The sequence below is a fragment of the Dunckerocampus dactyliophorus genome, chromosome 4 (genome assembly GCF_027744805.1).
Source record: "Dunckerocampus dactyliophorus isolate RoL2022-P2 chromosome 4, RoL_Ddac_1.1, whole genome shotgun sequence".
NCBI classification, from domain to species: Eukaryota; Metazoa; Chordata; class Actinopteri; order Syngnathiformes; family Syngnathidae; genus Dunckerocampus; species Dunckerocampus dactyliophorus.
The window spans coordinates 2,027,982-2,043,158 of NC_072822.1; the positions used below are offsets into that span (position 1 = coordinate 2,027,982).

General features: G+C 41.3%; 1 protein-coding gene and 1 non-coding gene across 7 annotated transcripts in view; both read left to right on the top strand.

Moving 5' to 3' along the window:
- adamts3 (ADAM metallopeptidase with thrombospondin type 1 motif, 3) overlaps window positions 1-15,177 on the top strand; it is a 129,722-nt gene that overhangs the window by 64,013 nt on the left and 50,532 nt on the right. For all 6 annotated transcript variants that reach the window (XM_054773826.1, XM_054773824.1, XM_054773825.1 and 3 more), the window contains 2 exons: window positions 6,724-6,807; window positions 9,389-9,545. In XM_054773826.1, the coding sequence (XP_054629801.1) occupies window positions 6,724-6,807; window positions 9,389-9,545 (241 nt within the window). The remainder of the gene's footprint in view (window positions 1-6,723; window positions 6,808-9,388; window positions 9,546-15,177) is intronic.
- On the top strand, window positions 13,070-13,151 carry trnas-aga (transfer RNA serine (anticodon AGA)). The gene has a single exon. It is a non-coding gene; the product is annotated as a tRNA-Ser (tRNA).

The window sequence follows — 15,177 nt, forward strand, 5'->3', positions numbered from 1 at the left end:
CGTCCTGTCCCACTGTTACGTTGTTGGACGTGATATATGGCATCTGTTACGATGGACAAGTGCAGAGTTGCAGTGCACATGTCAAAAGTGGATGCTTCTTGAAGACGTACACTCTGTCGGAGACGACCACAGCTCATTAGCATTAAAGCTACGGACACACAAAATGCAGTGTTCCTTAAAAGCACTTTAACCCCCCCGCGTTTAAGAGCTAACACACTTCCAATACACTATTGTGGTACGTTTGACACCATTTCAAATGTAATACTACGTAGAACTAATAACAGTGGCCCGCCTCCACCTTGCTGGATTGGAGCCGTGTGGTGGTTACCATCCTCCACCCATCACCTCATTCTTGCCCCATGCAGTCTTGATATTTCCATATAAAACTGCGTCTTGTTCAGTGCTGATGAGGTGTCCTCTTCTATCATCAGTCTTGCTAATCCGCTCTCAGCGTCACCTCCCCTCACATCCCCCCCTCTTGCTTGTCTTGTCTTCTCACCCCCCCTCGCCCAACTCTCTTCACATCTCCTCCGATTGTTCCACCTTCTTCCTCGCTTGTCTTCCATTCTTCACCCATTCTCACCTGCCCTCCTTGTCAAGCCGCCCTCCTCCTTCTCCACTCCTTCCCATCTTGTTGATTTCACCCTGTCCGTGTTCCTTGTCTCACCTCCTTTCCTTCCTGTATGATTGGACGATATCATGTATGCATGGACATGTGCGTGACAAATGAAGCTTGCATACAGATCTATGTTGCGTTCACTGACCCAGTGTTATGTAACCAAGACTAGACCTTGAAATTCCACTGCATGGACATGTGGGAAAAAGACAACATAAGGTGCACGAGCGGCGCTTATCTGCCCTCTTTTCCAAATGAAGCGGCCATTTTTGTCACGAGTGGAGGTTCACATTCAGACAGGTCGTTGCTGGGCACCGTTTCGAAGCAGCCAGTCGTGGACATGGCGTGTCTCAGGAGTGTCCTCCATTGCCAAAACCGCACGGTGCATCTGCGAATGTTCAAGGATATATTGACATACAGCGGAACGAAGGCTTTCGTGATGAATCTGTTCCAAAGTGCCCATCTAAAACCGAGTGCGGTAATCCCTCACCACTTTGTGCTTGGAATTTTGCCGCTTCACACTATCTCGGTTTTTCAAAAATACACGAATGAATAAATCATCAGTGTTTTGTGGTTGAGTACGGCCCATTATTAGTAAAAAAATATATGTGTACATTTAAGTTAAGCATTTTCAAGCATAAAAATGCCTAAATGCACTCAACTACAAATAGAAGGCATTCAGAAGACGCATTCAAAGGCAATGCAATGCAATGAGTATTCTACACTGGTCACTAGGTGTCAGGAATGTTGCACTGATGAGACAATAGCCCCCGCAGGAAGTACTGTACAGATCTCCCAATGCTAGCATTTGTGAGTCGATATCACAGGTGTCCAAACTCAAGGCCCGGGGGCCAGATCGATTTTTTATGTGGACCACGAAAACCTAGAATTAATGAACATCAAAAATTTGTTCTGTCAATTTTGACAGACCATTTATATTGAATGCAACTGGAGCTCTTTGTTGTTGCGATGGTTGGGGGTTGGCAGACAAATCCTCACTCCACTGCATTGTAACGACTGCCGTTTTGCACCACAAATGAGTGAAACCATTCTCGCTTGGGGCATGCATCATCCAATAAATGCTTGGATCTTGGACCGCACCATCTCCTCAGATTCGAGCCGTCCGGAAGCCTGCTTTGATGAGAGGCGAAGCGTCTTCTGAGACAACCCGAGCGGTCCAGTTACGCACACATTTCAGGCAAAGCTGCGGCCCTCGAAAAGCGGGGGCTTTCAAAAATGACAGTTCTGTAGTATGTCTCCATATGTGTTGTTCAGCGAGGCGGACGAGGCTCCATAAGTGCATCAGCAGGGCAGAGAAAATGACACAGCCTTTTTCCTATCTGTCCAAACTGCCCCCCACGCAGGCTAATGAGCACTTTCCCTTTCAGGGAAGATGGACTTTCGGATCTGTTTCCTGATTCTATTGACATTTACAGTGCAGTCATTTCATTGGACGTATAATATGAGGGGAAAGACACTACCAGCCCTCACATTTCATTTTATTCCACATTCTCAATGCACAATAGTAGGAAAAGCAAACTATCCACTGGAAATGAGTCAACACTCAGCCTTTGTTATCCAAATAGCTGGCAACAACTCACAGAGAACACGTCCAAATCGTGTCCTCAGTGTGAATATTTAGTGTGAGTCCCTACCTTAATTCTCTTAGGCACGGAATTACTCAGAGCTGCACAGGCTGATGACATCATTGGTAGAGTTGGTGGTTCTTTCTGCTTGAGGAAGCCCCACAGCTGCTCAGTTGAGCTCAAGTGTGGAGGAGACCTACTTGGCAACTCCCTGACTTTCACCTTCACCTTCCTCAGCGAGGCACTCATCATCTTGGAGGTGCGCTTGGGCTCGTAATACTGCCAGCCCGCCCACTTTCCCATGTCACAATGTCACAGTGATTCATCTTCAGCCTCAATGAACCGCAGTTCCCCCAGTGCCGGCAGCACTCATGCCACCACCATACTTGACTGTAGAGGCAAGACACAACTATCTTGCTCCTACTGACTTGTGTTTCCAGTGGACAGTAAACCTCCAGTAATCATTGGTGATGATGCAACTCTCTGCTAATGCATTACCATTTCAGAGCACTTTAAAGCCATAAAAACGTCCACAGGGTGGCAGAAGTGCATTTGATAAGAGCTCGGCAGGGGACATGTTGGACAAATCACACGACAGATAGGAGGAAGTGAGAGAGCGTGGAGGAGTGTAGCGTGCGGAAGGTTACGCATTGTAGGGACATTTTAATGCATGCACACGCACACACGTGCACATACGCGTGTGCACAGGCACACACATCGTTCAGTTCCAAATGTGAAAACTGTAAATAGTTGATGGTGTTATATTTGTAAATAAATTGTTATTTTGATGTAAAACAACCCCTTTTTTGTGTCATGTTGGTGTAGTTGTTTAGATATTTGAGATGTCACAAAAGCAAAAAATATTTGTGTCAAAGTGAAAGTTATGCTTGAAATGTATCTTTTCACAAAAAGCTGGTTTTCTCCCTTTTTTAGTTGGGAACTGATATTTTCCTCAAACGTACCTATGTTCTACTGCTCATTACTAAAGAACGGGAAAAGGTAGAAACAAACTTTTTTTTTCTGCTGAAAGTGTCACATTCTGTGTTGTTGCTTTGCTGCCGCCTATCTGTTTTTCTGTTGCAGTGCACTGCTCATCCTAATTGCTCATACGACTCACCTGTGAGCAATTACCTGGGCCTTTATCAGCTGCTGCTAGACCACAACCAGTTGCCAGTTATTCCTTTGCCAACCCTGCTTCCTGTACCTTCCTACCTTGGCTCCCAACTGGTCCTTATTACTCCTTGCCTTGCATTCATTGTGATTCCTAGCTACGTGCTTTTTCCTTCTCTGTATGCCGTTTTTTGCTACAGCTACCTTAGTTACCGTGTGTGTCTTTTTCCCTGCTTTGCAGTGTTTTTTGTTAGACTTTTTGGCCTTAGCCCTGAGTTTCTTAGTTGAGTGTTTTTGTATTTTTGTTGTATTTTTGTATATTTATTACCTGCGGTAATAAACGTACATTTTTCACCCAGCACTTGTTCCTTCTGCATTTTGGGTTCCAACACTTGGCTTACAGCCAATCGTGACAGAAAGATGGGAGTCTAATGTTTCTCTTGGTAGCTTCCATGTTTATAAACATACAACACAATATTCTGTGTGCCTTGCAAGGTCAGTCAAAATCATCAGAAGGGGTTGTCTTTTGAAAAATGTCCGGGATTTAATGAGTTAATATCAGGCCCTTTTAATAATGTTTAAAACATGCAAATGAAATGAATTTAATAACAGTTCTACTTTGCCGCTCTATTATCATGTACCATTCATTCATTTCATTTTAATTTTACCTTTTGTCTGCCCTCAAGGGTAATTATCTCTGTGATGCAAAAGCTGGATTTAAATATTTAAATGAATTAAATTCTCTCTCTCTCTCTCTCTCTCTCTCTCTCTCTCTCTCTCTCTATATATATATATATATATATATATATACATATGTATCTTTAATAGGCAGTGAAGTCGAACGTGAAGCTATTCAGGCAGCTAAGCCATCAGTGTATTTATTATGTCCCAGATTCCTGCAGATAGAGAGGCCCATGCAGATCCCTGAAGGGGAAATTTGATCCCATGAGCTGATTATTGAGAAAACCTGGCGTAAAACAGCATGATAGGCGCCTCAGCTCTTGTTGCAAGTACTTCAATGTGACAATTTTGTGTCGCACTTCACTGTTTGCACTCAAAATGCTTTGGAAGACATGTTGCCACAATTAGCTGATTACATCTGCCCGCTCTCGCAAGACAATTTGCTTCACGGTGGCCGTGTTTATTTATGGCCTGCTCAAATTTTATAGACTTGGGCGTGACTGGCCCACAAAGTTGTGTGCCCAATTTAGTCATAATATTTGGCAGAATCAAGCAAAACAAATTACATCAAATCCACCATTGCTTACATTTACAGCCTGAGAGACAACTTGGTAATGGTTTATTGGTTTCGAAGAACATCACATGTTCTTTTATGGGGCCTACACATCACCGTCCATCTTCTTGGTATGAAAATAACAAGGGCGTTTTGATGGATTGTTGTATATGGCATTATTCATATGTTTTGAATGAAAAATATCAGAATTTCGATATGTTGCGGCGATTTAAAAAGTCAAGAAGCAATAGAAACAACACCTGATGATCACATGTGCAAAGCCTGTTGTTAATAAAATACACCGGACGTTATACGGTATAAAGCTTTTAGTAGAAATGGTACAGAAATGTATGGAATTTATTGGTGTATATCAACTTTTGATTTTTTGACTTTTGGTAACAAAATAACATATTTATAACATACATGGACTCATGTGAGTAATGCTTCACACTAACTAACACATTTTGGCACAAAATATGCATGTTTGATACTGATTTGATTTCTCCCGTTGCTTATTTATGTGGATGTTTGTCAGCTTGCTTCTCATGTTTCAGCAATGCTATTTTGTGTTGTGTGTTGGTAGACTTCAGGATGATTACTGGTATGGCGTTTATTTCGCTTAAAAGTTTTTTGTGTTGTGTTTTTGTGTGATGTTTTTTTAGAGCAGGGGTCCTCAAATGATCTCAACCTGGGGACCCCCCCCCCCCCCCCCCCATTTCCCATGGTTTCATTTTTATGTTCATGTTCACTTTTATGTTCACTTTTTACACTTTCATTGAAGTCATTTTTATTTGTATCACTTTTTACACCTTTATTTAAGTCATTTTTATTTTTAACACTTTTTACACTTTTATTTGTCAATTTTATTTTAATTACTTTTAAACTTTTATTTAAGTCATTTTTATTTTTAACACTTTTTACACTTTTATTTGTCAATTTTATTTTAATTACTTTTAAACTTTTATTTAAGTCATTTTTATTTTTAGCACTTTTTACACTTTTATTTGTCAATTTTATTTTAATTACTTTTAAACTTTTATTTAAGTCATTTTTATTTTTAGCACTTTTTTCACTTTTATTTGTCATTTTTATTTTTATTACTTTTAAACTTTTATTTAAGTCATTTTTATTTTTAGCACTTTTTACACTTTTATTTGTCATTTTTATTTTTATTACTTTTAAACTTTTATTTAAGTCATTTTTATTTTTAGCACTTTTTTCACTTTTATTTAAGTCATTTTTATTTTTTTTATCCCTTTTTACACTTTTATTTAAGTCATTTTTATTTTGATCACTTTTTACACTTTTATTGAAGTCATTTTGATCACTTTTGACACTTTTACTTAAGTCATTTTTATTTTGATTATATTTACACTTTTAAGACATTTTTAAATGTTTTTATGTTTATACATGAATTAATTTATGTAACTCAAGCAAATGTTGTTTTTTAAATGGCTTTTGTGTTATTTTTAATATGAGTACACCTGTATTATATGATATCAAAGTGTGGATATTGTGATTTGAGTATGGATTTTGGCACCTAATGACTGGCGGTATCGATATTATAGTATCGATCTGCACATCACTATGGTCAAGGAGAAATGGGCAGTTAGCTGTGAAGACGTTGTGGTTCGTGGCGGCCATGTTTTTTGACAGTTCTTGCTCAAGCTTTAAATACTTGTAAGCCCCTCCCATCATCTTGTGAACCAAATTCGGTGTCGATTGAGTGAAAACTGACGAGGAAGTAAACTATTATGTCCACATAATGACCTGGTGTTTAGATCGTTTGAAAAGGCAGGTGTCCTCGGCATCAGTTGCCCCATTTAAAGCCCCGTTCACCCCTCATGTACACGTGTGCTGTGAGACTTGATGTACCCCGGGTGTTAACACCATATGTGATATCCTTGCACAGTTGCAGTGGAAGACATCCCATTCATATCTGACTTTCATCCGGGCCTTAATGGGATCTGAGGATATCAGATTCCATAGTCCACTTGAATCGTGTCCAAATCCAGCCTAAAATTGTGGATAACTTTCCCCGGCATGAGAGGGGCAAGTATTGCAGACGGCTCTCGTGAAGATGCGGTGCGACACGAGAAAGTGCAAGCCACGAGAATACAGTATCGGTATTCTTACATAATTACACATAATGAGCCTTTTTGCTTTGTGTCTTGAAGGTGAATGAGATTTACCACGACGAGTCCCTGGGAGTCCACATCAACGTGGTCCTGGTGAGGATGATCATGCTGGGCTATGCCAAGGTGAGTTTTCGGTGAGGTGTCATGGGGGCGTGAGAGGCGCGGGGGACTACGCTGATAAAATGCCATCAAGGTTGGCGGGTCTGTTCGTGTCTTTATTCATACGCCAGCAACTCATACGTGAATACATATTACATTTATTGAAGCACACATGAGCACCCGTCTTATTTACATCTGTATTTGGTGATGTGAGTGTAAAGGTGACTATAGGGGTGTTATTCCATGTCTAGAGGACTCTAATAATGGTATAGGGGGGTATAGGGTTGTTATTTCATGTCTAGAGGACTCTAATAATGGTATAGGGGGGTATAGGGGTGTTATTTCATGTCTAGAAGACTCTAATAATGGTATAGGGGGGTATAGGGGTGTTATTTCATGTCTAGAGGACTCTAATAATGGTATAGGGGGGTATAAGGGTGTTATTTCATGTCTAGAGGACTCTAATAATGGTATAGGGGGGTATAGGGGTGTTATTTCATGTCTAGAGGACTCTAATAATGGTATAGGGGGGTATAAGGGTGTTATTTCATGTCTAGAGGACTCTAATAATGGTATAGGGGGGTATAAGGGTGTTATTTCATGTCTAGAGGACTCTAATAATAGTATAGGGGGGTATAAGGGTGTTATTTCATGTCTAGAGGACTCTAATAATGGTATAGGGGGGTATAGGGTTGTTATTTCATGTCTAGAGGACTCTAATAATGGTATAGGGGGGTATAGGGGTGTTATTCCATGTCTAGAGGACTCTAATAATGGTATAGGGGGGTATAGGGGTGTTATTTCATGTCTAGAGGACTCTAATAATGGTATAGGGGGGTATAAGGGTGTTATTTCATGTCTAGAGGACTCTAATAATGGTATAGGGGGGTATAGGGGTGTTATTTCATGTCTAGAGGACTCTAATAATGGTATAGGGGGGTATAGGGGTGTTATTTCATGTCTAGAGGACTCTAATAATGGTATAGGGGGGTATAGGGGTGTTATTTCATGTCTAGAGGACTCTAATAATGGTATAGGGGGGTATAGGGGTGTTATTTCATGTCTAGAGGACTCTAATAATGGTATAGGGGGGTATAAGGGTGTTATTTCATGTCTAGAGGACTCTAATAATGGTATAGGGGGGTATAGGGGTGTTATTTCATGTCTAGAGGACTCTAATAATGGTATAGGGGGGTATAGGGGTGTTATTTCATGTCTAGAGGACTCTAATAATGGTATAGGGGGGTATAGGGGTGTTATTTCATGTCTAGAGGACTCTAATAATGGTAGAAAGTCATGAGCTTTTTCTATGCTGTAACTAAGAAAATATTCCATTTATTAATATTGAATCCTACTTTGCGTAAATTCACTTATCGCAGTCAAGTCTGGAAGTAATTAACCATGATCAACGAGGGATTACTGTATTTTGTTGGATGTGTTGAAATCCTGTGCTTTTTTGGGGTTAAGGTCACTCTATTTTCGCATCAAAATTAAATTCGCAAGAGAAGAAGACAAAGCCAGAGAACCGTGAAAACATTGATAGCAAAATCACAAGCCAATAAAATGTTATTGGAAAAGATAAGCGTCAAAACACAGCAACTTTTGATTTAAGCCGCAACAATCACTAAAAAAGCCAGCAAAAACTTAGAGCAGGGTGTCCAAAGTGCTGCCCGGGGGCCATTTGCAGCCCGTGATTTGTTTATTATTGGTCCGTGTAGGCCTGCCACGATAACATGTTTTGCTGGTCGCTAATTGTGCTCCAAATTATCGTCGATAATTGATATTATCGATATTTTTTTTCGAGACCATTCATTATTGTCATGAGAGGCGTAATTCACATTTGAACCACTAGATGGTACTCAAGTATGGCGTACCCATGTGAGCCGCATTAGCTTGACACAGAAGCTAATGTATGTATGTTTTTGGCTGCGTTGCAAGCTGTGGACAGTAAAAGACATTCGAGATCCACCACGTTGTTGTTCTTAATGTTTCACGGAAACATCGCAATGATTTGGCATCAAATGTACATCATATCGAATGGTTGCATTTCTTTTGCAATATAGCGAGCGACACTGTGAGCTCGCACCATTTTGCACTGTTTTGTTTAGACTTACTTTGCCGACCAAACACCTCAGTAAGCGTTGACTGTCGGGACAAAGTGTTTTTTTGTGGGTTTTTTTGTGTTTTTTCCCAGTTGAGAAAACTATCCGTTAAAACCGCAAAATATTCCCACACTGGGGCTGTTGTGTTTGCCTTAGAAACCATGGCCTCTGTGCCTTTCATTCAGGTTAGCGTACGCGTTCTCATGAGGCTAATTTGCTGCTAGTTTGCTGCTAGCACTCTGTATCCACTCACTAGTAGCCCCGCCTCTGCAAAGAGGCTGAATGAGAGGATGGTTCACTCTCTCCTTTCATTCCACTACAGAACCAGCGCGCACACACCGATGCAGTGATAAATGATCACATGGTCAAAGAGAGATTTGTTTTCCTTTCCACTTTCTCATGCAGCCCAAATCATTATTAAAGCTAATATAAATAACTTGGTGATTGAAAGCAGTTTTGAGTGCAATCGCTTCCAAGAGGGACAATGTGTCTTTTCCCGTCAGTCCATCAGCCTCATCGAAAGAGGGAACCCATCCCGTAGTTTGGAGAACGTGTGCCGCTGGGCGTTCGGCCAGCAGAAGGGCGATCCCGATCACGCCGAGCACCACGACCACGCCATCTTCCTCACTCGGCAGGGCTTCGGCCCCACGGGCATGCAAGGTAAGGAGTTCGGCCGTCGGATACTAGCGAGCTTCGGGCATCCGAGCAAGCCTCCTCGGCGCTGTGTACTTTATTCATTCGCTCATCACGAGGCCCTCGTTGAACCCGTGTTGCCTTGTTGCGATTATGCAATTGCTGTACACAAATGAAAAGCAAAATAAACATTTTAAAAGTAAATAATATTCCCAAACAAAAGAAATTCTCAAATAAAAAATTTAAAATAATAAAAATATTTTAATAAAGAAATAATATGTAGTACTGTATTTCCCAATCAATAAAATTCTCAAATAAAAAAAGATGTTTCCATTAAATAAAATCTATAAATAAATAAATAATATTCCCCAATAAATACAATTTTCAATTAAAAAAAAACAAAACATCTACAAAGTACATAATATTCCCCAATAAAAAAATGTAAAATGTAAAATAATTTAATAACTAAATATCATACAATAATTTATTCCCCAGTAATAAAAATGTAAATAATATTAAAAATACAAATACCAATAAATAAAAATATCAAATAAAAAATTAAAAATAATTTTTAAAAGGATTTAAAAAATAAACAATACTTAATCATTTACTCCCCAATAAATACAATTGTCAAATAAAAAATAAATCAGAATTTCAGTAATAAATAAGGTTTCATTTAGGAATGATGCAGACAAGTGTGACACTAACAGTGTCAATTCTTATTTGATTCTTAATAAGTGAAGGGTGTGAACAACGACTGAACAAAGGCTTTTATCTTATCCACTTGGCTGTGTCCGTTTACGTATCTCACCCAAGTTTTCAAGCTCTGGCTTCTCCTTGGCGCTGCTATTGTTAATGATGAAATGACGGGCTGCACTGGACTTCCTGTCCCTCACTTAATGTGCACCGTGTAGAAACGCGGTACCTAAAAATCCGATGACGAATAAATAGCATTAATAATAGTAAACATCCTCCACTATGGATATGTACTTGGAGCAAAATGTGTTTGCAGGGTAAGGATGATAAATAATTCATGGATCGGTTCACTGATTGTTAAGAATTGTACCGGTTGTGTGGTTGTAATTGTGCCTTCAAGCACTGGAGGCAAAATGGAGTGCAGTACTTGGCTGCCACCATGAGAGGCGCCATTCACAATGCAGATTCAAATGTGGTCAAGTCAAATCAAGTTTCATTTGCTTCTGACTGGACACACGCACACACACACACACACGCACACACATGCACACACACACACGCATGCATGCATGGTTAGTCATTAGTTGTAGGCCTGAGTGGGTGGATTACCTCATTGCGTCATGTTTGTCCTTTTCAGCTTTGACACGTCTTTCTGTTGTTTTAGTATAATCGATTTAGTATCGAGTCTCCTTCCTTGCGTAGTGAGGCAGACCAGTATCGGCCAATCATAAACACATGATATCTTCATAAACATATGATATCTTGTGCAGGGACAATAGTAGAGAAGAAAACAAATCTAGCTGCTTTTTCTGGCGTCGCGGGAGAGTTTTGGTGTTTGGGAACATAAAAGTCAAAGTAAAGCTTCTCCACGCGATGGCGCGATGTCGTCCTGCTTTACAGAGCGGGATCTGTAACGAAAATGTTTATTCATGTTCATTAAACGCCTCGCAGTACCTTACAAGGTGGGACGGAAGACGGGTGTGTGATAAATAAACAAGTGGTCCCAACTACAAGATAAAAGGTGGAGGCTGGAGGAGGTTATTACTGTCAAGATAAAATATGAAAAATATTTTCTTTTCATGAAAGGATGGCCACAGACGAAGAATCAAGTTTATATGAAGTAAACCTAATGAAGGTGTCTTTATTCACATCTCTCCTACAAGGTTCTGCCTATTTTTATTTATTTATTTCGTATGTTGTTCTTTTGTGCTTTTGGTATTAGCTGAGCTAAAGCTTTGTTATAACGAAGTTTGGTGATTATATTTGTTTGTACTACCATTTATTCAACAAAGAGAATGGGCTATTTTATTTGATTTTTCTATAGGATTTCTGACTTTGTCGAAACTCACTTTGTGGAAAAAAATATCAGTATATATGTGGTATATTGATATCATCATAAATATCAGTATATATGTGGTATATTGATATCATCATAAATATCAGCATAAATATCCTGGATCAGGACATGAGCTGTGGTCCATATCGGCCAGCCCGAGCTGCAGTGTACATTTACCATCCATTGCGAAAGAGCCACCACAGGGCCGTTATCGTGTAACTAGCTGGCAGATGCTGGACATGTGGTGTCTACTGCTGGATTTGAATAGGGTCCTGGGGAGGAACCACATTCTTATTTTAGAAACACGTATTACACTTAATCAAAAATCCTGCAACGTGTCCTGCGTCATTGCTGCAGCTGAAAAAATGAAGCTCTCTTGCCCGGCTGCGCTCCCGTCGCCCATCCCCGTCAGTGATTTCCCAAAGGGGAGGGGGCGGGAAGAGGAAGGAATTGTTGCATTCATGGTCAAGCGCCATGTGAGGCCATTTGTGCAGATTTAAGAATGATTGCACAGACAATTTAATTAGCGTACACGTCTACTGCTTGCCTTTGCCGTGAAAATCTATCCAATGTGACAATTGTCCCGCAGAACAGCCTTCCTTTTGCTTGCCGTGCTGCCACTGTCACGGGGCATGAAGATATTATTGGCTAGTCAAAGGCTGGATTTCTCCTACGCCGCTTCTGATCTGTGCGATCGCCCCCGGAGCCGTTGTTAGCGTTTGATAAGCGCAGCGCCATGCTCCGAGCGAGATGTCATTAGGTTTTTCCTCTTTGCGTGTGACATGATTTGAAATGGAATCATTTTCCCAGGCCGCAAATAAACAAAGCCACCGAGCGCAACGCGCCCTTCGGACTGTAGCGACACGGTAACGGGCTGATGGAAAGCTACAGACGGAGCAGAGACACAAATCTAATCCATCGAAGAACATCACGGCAAAAAGAAACAAAATCACTCCTAATGCACGATAGTGCTGATCTTTTTGGCCATTTCAGGAGTGGGGGGAGGGGCGATAATGACAAATGTTGGTATCAATCCGATACCAAGTGAATACAGGGCCAGGTTATTGTCTCCCTGGGGACACTGCAGTAGTTATAGCGCTAGTAGTTATAGATGTCAAAACAGCTAAAAAGAGGCAGGTAGTTAATGCATGCAATGGGACACACCTATAAAGCCCGCTATTAAAACACCTCCAAAAACCCCGAACAAGGTTTTATGGCTTTCTATCCCTGCTGTGAGCATGTAGTAACTGGCACTTTCACGATTTGCCCTATTTTGGTCCTTTTAAGCATGACCAAAACTTCCTTCCTGGCCACATGGATTTCACACAGCGACATAGAAAGGAACGCTACACCTCATGTTAACTTTTCCAAACTCAAAAACAAAAACACAGCAGCCGTGGCGGCAGCTCCGATATGTAGTGTTAGCTTGCAGTAGAGGCTTCACTACATATCTTAAAATAAACAGGCTTTGTTGGTGGGAATGGAGGCTAGTTAGCTTCAGCGTCTGTGCAGCTAGCAGGTTGTCATGGCCGAGTGGTTAAGGCGATGGACTAGAAATCCATTGGGGTCTCCCCGCGCAGGTTCAAGTCCTGCTGACAACGATACGGTTTTCTATTCCATGGCTTTGGAGGCTTCACTACAAATCTTAAAATATGAGCTCAGCCAACTGTGCGTCAGTGAGCCACTGAAGTGGGAGTCGTAAGCTTTGGGAACAGGCTTTGTTGGTGGGGATGAAGGCTGGTTAGCTTTAGCATTGAAGCCAATGACTGGGAACCATGGCCCAGAGGTTAAGGCGATGGGGTAAGATTACATTGAGGTGTCCTTGTGTGGGTTCCAGTCCTGCTGACAATGAAACAGTTTTCTATTCCATGGCTGCGGAGGGTTAGAATTGTCATCGATTGTTGTACAGTACCAATACCTGTTTCAATGAACCGAGTCGTGTCTCCTCTGGTCACACGACGCATCGTCCACAAAAGCAAATATTGGGAAAAATGAACATATTTAGCAACCACGTATATTCTTGCGAAAATGGACATATTTTAGGTGTTCAGGGGATGGCCCTCCTGCAAAAATCCGGTTGTGGGGTGAGTTGTATAAATCTTAGCATTTTCCACTTGTGCATGCGATTGACATGAAATCCAGCATAACCCTATTTGAAAGGTGGATAACAGGTTTTCTATGCTCTTACTACAAAAAAATTCCATCCATAAATGGTGGAAGTTCACTTATTACGGTCACGCCCGGAAGTGTGATAAACGAGGGATTACTGTATTGCCTCATGGCGGTTACAGCCCGTGGAAAAAGTTAGATTAGTCATCTTCCTAAAGATTGGAAGGGTTATTGGTGAATACATTAGGTCAAATGTTTATGAGAAAAATAAAGGTCATGGTTTGATCTGTGTTGGACATGCTGAACACGTTCATGTCACATGTTTACACTCGCATGTCCGAAAAGGAGTCGGAAGAAGCAGCATCTTATTTCATTGAAGTGAAAGGCGTGTATACTTTTTGAGTTTATTTCCCCAAAAGAAAGGATCCTGAGGTAACTTGGGTGACTCTCGGCTAAAATAGAACCAATGTTGTATGTGTGGGTTGCCTAAAAACACAACAAAAAGAACAAGAAACTCGGTCAGTGCAGAGGATGACTGATAACGCTCAGCTTGTGAAGGCGTCACACACACAAAAGGAGGCGCGTTTCAGCCCACCCCGCCCCCCAAAAGGCTGCTGATGAGACATCTCATGCTTTTCTCAAAGTGCCTCTCAGCACCAGTTCCAAAAAATAGCTTCATTCATTCACACTTACTTCCCCCCCAACGTCCTCCAGGTGGTAATGAGTGCTTTCGATCTTTCACTGCGGTGGCAGACTCGGAAAATCACACCTCATGTTGCATTTGCATGTGATAGCACTCTACTTGACGCCTCTAACCGACATGTCTCGGAGATGTTTTTAGCATTTCCTCCGGCACGTATGATCACATGGGTCCAGTCATGTCGGCATCAGAGCTTGTCAGCTGTCCGTCAGTCCGCTACAGAAGTGTGATCATTTTGGGGGTTTTTCACATTTGAACAGAAACATGATGCCGGGTAGCCTATTCACTGGAGAAAAGCAAATTGATCAAACTCACAGCTCCCACGTCTGTAGTTGACTGACGAGGAGTGGGCTGTGCGTGGGGCTTTAATTCAAGATATGTAGCGAAGCCTGCAGCAGCCTTGGTGTTGTGGGGATCAGGGGTGGTGGCTGCAGGCTTCAGCAGTCTTTTGCTGGGTCGTTTTGCAGGGATGGCAATCACCACCTCCAAGTCCGTGTCCATAGTCCTCGAGTGCCATCTCTCGTTTAAGTGGAGGAGTTTAAGCACCTGGGGGGTCTGTTATGACCGAAGGGAACAAAACATATTTAATGAGGGACACAGGAGGCGGAGAAATGAAGTCCTTCGAGTTTATTCATGAATGAGTCACACTTCTGTGAAATCAAAATGTCCACTTAGGAAGCAACGCAGGCTGACAATCAATTTCACAAGCTGTGGGGCAGATGGATAGACCACAGGTAGACAGCAAGACACCGCCAACCATATTAATAATAACAAAAATACATCTGATTTCCATTCATCATGTTTGTGTGATTTTGTTG